This window comes from Canis aureus, chromosome 24 (assembly GCF_053574225.1).
Source record: "Canis aureus isolate CA01 chromosome 24, VMU_Caureus_v.1.0, whole genome shotgun sequence".
Classification (NCBI taxonomy): Eukaryota; Metazoa; Chordata; class Mammalia; order Carnivora; family Canidae; genus Canis; species Canis aureus.
The window spans coordinates 12,819,011-12,824,874 of NC_135634.1; the positions used below are offsets into that span (position 1 = coordinate 12,819,011).

Consider the following 5,864-nt stretch of genomic DNA (forward strand, 5'->3'; position numbering starts at 1 on the left):
TAACCTTCAGTGTTTTTGCCCTCCAGAAGACATTTGACAATATCTGGAGACATCTTTAGTTGTCACACTAGGGAGGAAAGGGGGCCCTGGTGTCTAGTACGTGGAGGCCACAGATGCTGCAAAACATCCTGCAATGCCCAGACAGGCTTCCATAAGGAAGAATTATTTGGCCCAAAATGTCATTAGTATAGAGGTCAAGGAACTGGTCTAAGTGAAGGTGTAAAGAAGACTCCAATTTGGACTTCCGTGACTTCCAACACCTGGGAAATGCTTCAGAGGGGAGCTGGTACTTATTCTCTCTGAATGAGTAACTCCTGGGACTCCTGGAAATGTTAGCACTTGTGTGAGTTCTCCAGCTGCTCTGTGATGGATTCAGATCTGAGACTGTGAGTGGCCACTTCTATCATTCTGTAAATCAATCAACACCAACTCTGTCGGAGGCACAGTTGTAGGCACAAGTAACATCACCACCTACAAGATGAGTAACCATTTATTGAAACTTGGCAGACTTGTGCTTAGCATTTTATGTGAATTCTATCCTTTAATATTGCACAACAGCCCTGTAAAGGAACTATTAACATAATCCCCATTTACAGAAGGAGAAATTGAGGTTGAGGAAGAACCAGTGGCTTGCTCAAGATTGTAAGGAAATGGTGGAAACGCATTGCAAAGTCAGGCACTTGGATTCTAGGGTCCACACTCAACCACTGAATTGCACAGAGAACAGAAAGAAGCTGTCCTTGATATAGAATCGGCCGCCTGCATGTGGATTTGCCAGACTAAATGGGGATTTCCAGGAAATTTCATTCTAACTCAGTTTGATTTTAATTTCATATATATATTTTTTATTTCATATTTTGACTTGGAAGCCCCAAATTCCGGCTCAAAACACTGTGGGCTCAAAGAACGGATTCTGTGTCCCTAAGTGAGAAGCCCCGATTTCGGGTGGCTCCCCAATGGTAGGCGTGCCTTGCCCTTTTCCAAACCTTGCAGCGGAGGAAGGACTTCGGTCCGGACGGAGGCAGGGGGAGAAGTGTTTGAACCCGAGCGTGTTCGCACTCCGGAGCCGGTCGCCGCTCCGCCAGGCGGCGGCTGGACGCTGAAAGCCCTTGCGCGCCGCAGCCGCCTGCGTGCTCCCCAGCGCTGCGCTCCTGCCACCGCCTTGGCAACCACTGTGGCCGCCGCAAGGAGGCTGCGCTTTCTCCAAGCGCTCTCCAGGACACCCTGTCAGAAAGCGCAAGGGCTGCCCTTATGGGAGCGGGACGGCGAAATAAAGCCTTGGGTAGGGAAAGCTGAGAGGAAGAAAGGCACGCTCCCAGGAGAACTGGGTGCGTGTGGACCCTGCCGGCAGCAGTGGCTCTGCAGTTTCTGCGAGCAGCTGGGAACAGGAGGGACCTCGGCATAGGGTGGCAAAACTGCAGCGTTCGGCCTGGGGAGTACGCAGGAGGTTGGGGGAGAGGGGCGCTGTCCAGCCTCTACACATTTCTCCAAGCTCCATTTCCATCTTCTAATAGTCACCACCCTGTCCCAAACCCAAGGCCCTAGTAGGCCTATCTCCAAAGATGCCTTTCTGACGAGGGGTCTGTCACTGAAAGTTGGAAAGAGCCTGTCCCTGTATCCAGGGAAGGAACTGATTCAAAGTGAGCCCTCCGCCCTTTGCATTTACCATAGACCTGTTTCCCGAAGGCTGTGCTGCCCAGGGGCCCCAAACCTCAGTCAAAGGCAGACTGGTGGATTGCAAATGGCCAAAGGATATGAAACTTCACTCACCCAAGGGTTCTTAGAGTGGCGTGTGAGCTGGAAAACTGAGAAAGCATCCGAATCATTGATAAGAAAGCATTAGTTGGGATTCAATTCATGTTATGCCTCAAAGCGCCTCGGTTTCTTTTATATTGGTACAATTCCCCCCTCCCGGGGGTCTGGCAACGGGTCTGGGTGAGACTGGGGTTCAGACTGATGAAGACAGAGGAGGAACCAGGGAGGGTGCAGAGAGGCGGGTCAGACCAGCTCTCATCTGTCTCAGGCACAACCCAGGCATCTCACTCCAGAAGAACCAGGAATGCCCTATCCTGGAAAGCCAGATTGCGCTGTCTTTATTCTAGGAGAGCTGGAGAAAGCACCTCCCACTGAGCTCGACGGAAGGAAAAGATCATTTTAGAAATGAACCCCGCTTGTGTTGAGCAATCAAACTGGAGCACCTTTCATGAAAGAGGCATATATTTGCTTTGCCTAGACTTTGGAAGCCCCCGCTACCCATACACATATGGATGTGTGTTGGGGGGAGATAGATGTCTGGCAGAAAAAGAAGTGGCCCAGTTTTCCAGGAGGCAGACTTCTGGAGGCAGAAGTCTCCAGATTTCTGGAGGTCGAAGGAACCCAGATCCTCTGTCTCCCGGATCCGATTTCCTGAGCAGCAGAAACACCCCACTCCGCGGATGTGTGCTCTCCGTCTGGGCGGAAACCCCAGTAATTCCTTCTCCTTGTCCACATAATTCACAAAAACCTCGCAGATCTCCCCAAGGAAGGTTGGGGTGTGGATTTTTAGTTCCAATGGACTGGGGGGGGGCGTGTAATAAGAATGGGTGAGAACATAGGTCCCGGGGGCACCGGCGCCTGCTACATAGGGCCGCTCGCCCGGGACTCCCGCGGAACGCTCTGGGCCCTGGGAACCGTTGCCGCACAGTCTGATAGAATTTGCCTCAAAGCAAGCCGAGGGGGCCATTCCAGAGAAGGCGGTGCTATCTTGTTGGGAACTTATCCCTAACAAACAGGGTGAATAAAAAACAATTGATAAACATATCAGAGCGCAGCAAAGCACTGAGTTCTCCGGCTCACTAGGGAGTTAGTCGCCGCCCTTGGGGAGGGCGGTCTGGACTACCAAACCCGCAGGGATGCTGGCGGGGCCGGGTCCCAGGAAGGAAGGGGGCGCTGCAGGGGTCTGCACCAGAAGCACAGTGTGGGTGCGTTCCTTCCTTTCCTTCCGACTGGGCTCTGGGCTCTCCCCCCGCACTGGTGCACCTGGGAACCCAGACTAGGGAACCCCCGGGGCCAGTGGGGCACAGGAGTTAGAATCCTCGCGGCGCTGAGGGTGCAGACGGGGCTGGTGGAGCAGCAAGTGAGGAGCTGAGCTGGAGCTCCCACCTGCTACCCCATTCCTGCTCGGCCCCAGCAAGAAGCCCCAACCCAGGCCTACGCCTGTCCAGTCCAGAGTGGAGGCCTGGGGTCCAGAGCCACGTGGATTTCTAAGAAAAAAAAAAGTTTATTTAAAATTTTGTACATAAATAAATAAATAAATATCTTCTGGTATTACAGAAACCATACAACGACAAACTAGACCAGGACGGGGTGGGAGTCTGGGGTCTAGGGAGGAGAAAGGTCGCCAGAGGCGGAGAGCTGGAGTCTCATTTGGGGAAATGCGAAGCGTCTCCGAAACAAAGCGAGTCAGTTTCCCCGACACGGATACTACGGGCGACAATTTCTCTCGTGGGAGAGGAACTGCAGGGACAGCAAGGCCTGATTGCGTGTTAAATGGGCCCACTGACCTTCCAATGGGCCCCTCGAGGAGGGGAACAGAAAGGAAAAGAAAAGCAGTAACAAGAGTTCATAAATTGCATGTGTGGGGGGGTGCGCGGTGGATAAACGACGGCGGTGAAGAAGTAGGGACGCAGAGAAAGAAGTAAAAAAAAGAAAAAAGAGGGTGGGGTTGGGTGGGGTTAGCGAGCGGGCCTCTGAGGGTTAGGAGGCCCAGCTTGACCCAGGGTGGGGGCGGGGGGTGGGGGTAGAGGACGTGAGAAAGCCTGAACCCGTCCAGAGAGGTCGGGCGAGGAGGCGCCCGCGGCCAGCAAGGCGCAGGGCCGGCCGGCATGCCCTCCAGTGCCGCGGTGCTGCATGGCTGAGGACTCCAGCGCTTGCAGGATTCACAGCTTGGAGTTCACTTTGGACGGCCGAGGGCCCTGGGGTGGCAATACCAGCGTCAGGTCTCTGCAAAGCCCTTGGCGCTGCCCAGGGCCCACGGCATCGGCAAACCCTTGCCAAACCCGTGCGTGGCCGCGGTTGGGCAGCGGGTGCCTGGGAACAGGTGCTTTGTCCCAGGACCAGTCTCTGAGACGCGGGGAGGGCCTGGGCTGGGCGACCTGGGGAGGTGTGCGCGTCCCAGGGCCAGTCTCTGAGACGCGGGGCGGGCCTGGGCTGGGCGACCTGGGGAGGCATGCGCCTAGGGAGTGACCGTGAGATCCCGGTCGTCTTTCCCCGAAGAGGACGGAGACATGGGCAATTCGTCGTCATCCTCGGAGCACTTGGCTGAGGAGAGCGACGCGCATTTGCAGCTTTGCGGCGCGCCAGTGCCGGCACCCGCGCTCCCGCCGCCGCCGCGGTGGTTGCTGCCTTTGCCCTCCTTCTTGTGCTTCACCCGGCGGTTCTGGAACCAGATCTTCACCTGCTTCTCGGACAGATTCAGGTAGGTAGCGATCTCAATGCGGCGTAGGCGGGACAGGTACATGTTAGAGGCGAACTCGCGCTCCAGCTCTAGCAGCTGCGTGCTGGTGAACGCGGTGCGCATCCTCTTGCTGCTGGGCAGCTGGTTGGAGCTGCTGTCTGGAGGGGGGCGGGGGGTGCAGAGAGGGAAGCGATCAGACTCCTGCGCTGTGGGCCCGGTCCTCTGGTACAAGACCAGTAGAATCCCGGGACTTTGGTCTTTCATCCACCTCTTTGCCCCAAAAGAGACGCACAGCAGCGTGAATGCCGGCGCCTCCGTGCCGAGTCTCGGGACCCAAATACTCGGAGTCACGCATTCTTGGCACTGCTTTACCGGGCGCCCCGAACCTCAGCCTTCGCTCGCTCTTGCGCGTCCCCTCCAAAACTTGGACCTTCTGCCCTCACCCTCCCTCCTGGGTTCTGTCCCAGCCCTCCCTCGGCACCCCCCCCCCCCACCGCCCCTCTCGGGGTCCCAGCTTCACTTTCATCACCTCCAGAATGCCCAGGGACCCTCACCCCCCATCCCTGGCTCGCCAACCCTCATCAGATCACCTGTGCCTGCCCCATTGCGCAGCGGATTCGGCTTACCCACGGAGATGCAGTGGAACTGCCTGGGGTCGGGCAGCGGATACGAGGTCTGGTAGAGCGCGGCGGCTGCCGCGGCGGCGGCGGGGCCGTGAGCGACCCCGGGCGACACGGCCGAGTGCTGGCGGCCTAGGGGCGCGTGGCAGTACTGTGAGCCGAAGGGCGGGAAGGATGCCTTGAGCAGAGGCAGCGCGGGCGGCCCTGGGGGCCCGTGCAGCTGGGAGGCGGTGACGCAAAGCGGGCACACGCACAGCAGCCCGGCCTTGCGCGCGTGGCAGGCGCCGGGCGAGAGGCCGTGCAGTGCGTGTGGCGGGGGCACGGCGTAGGGAAACAGCGGCGGCGGGCTGCCCTCCGGGGCCTTCTTCTCGCCTGCCTCGCGCAGCACCAGCGAGTCCACCAGGAAGGAGCGCGGCATGGCCCCGGTGCGCGGTCGCCCCGCCGCCAGCCGGCTCCCCGCGCCCCGCGGACTTCGGGGCTCCCCACGCCCTTCCCCGGGCTGCGGCCGCGGGCTGTTGCCTGTTCCCGGGAGACGAAAGGCGCCGCGGAGGCCGGGGCTGAAGCTGCTGCCGCTGCTGCCGCTGCTGCCGCTGCTGCCGCGGGCGCCGCCCGGAGAGCTCGGGGTGCTGGCCAGCGCTAGTGGTGCTGAAAGGCGCCGACGGCGCCGCTTAAATAGGACTATTGCCATGTGATGGGCTACGCCAGGAGCGGCCGGGGCCTCTCAATAGGGTTTTTGTGCCTTTTCTCTTGGCATTCACTCTGCACGCTTCCTCATTATTTCACTTGTTAACTAAATGAACTGCATAATG

General features: G+C 58.2%; 1 protein-coding gene across 1 annotated transcript; it reads right to left on the reverse strand.

Moving 5' to 3' along the window:
• Positions 1–3,928: 3,928 nt before the first annotated feature.
• On the reverse strand, positions 3,929–5,473 carry GSX1 (GS homeobox 1). The gene is made up of 2 exons (XM_077869646.1): positions 5,062–5,473; positions 3,929–4,593 (listed from the first exon to the last, which is right to left on the reverse strand). Exons 1-2 carry the CDS (start codon positions 5,471–5,473, stop codon positions 4,214–4,216), a joined length of 792 nt encoding a protein of 263 aa, XP_077725772.1. The 3' UTR covers positions 3,929–4,213.
• Positions 5,474–5,864: the final 391 nt, after the last annotated feature.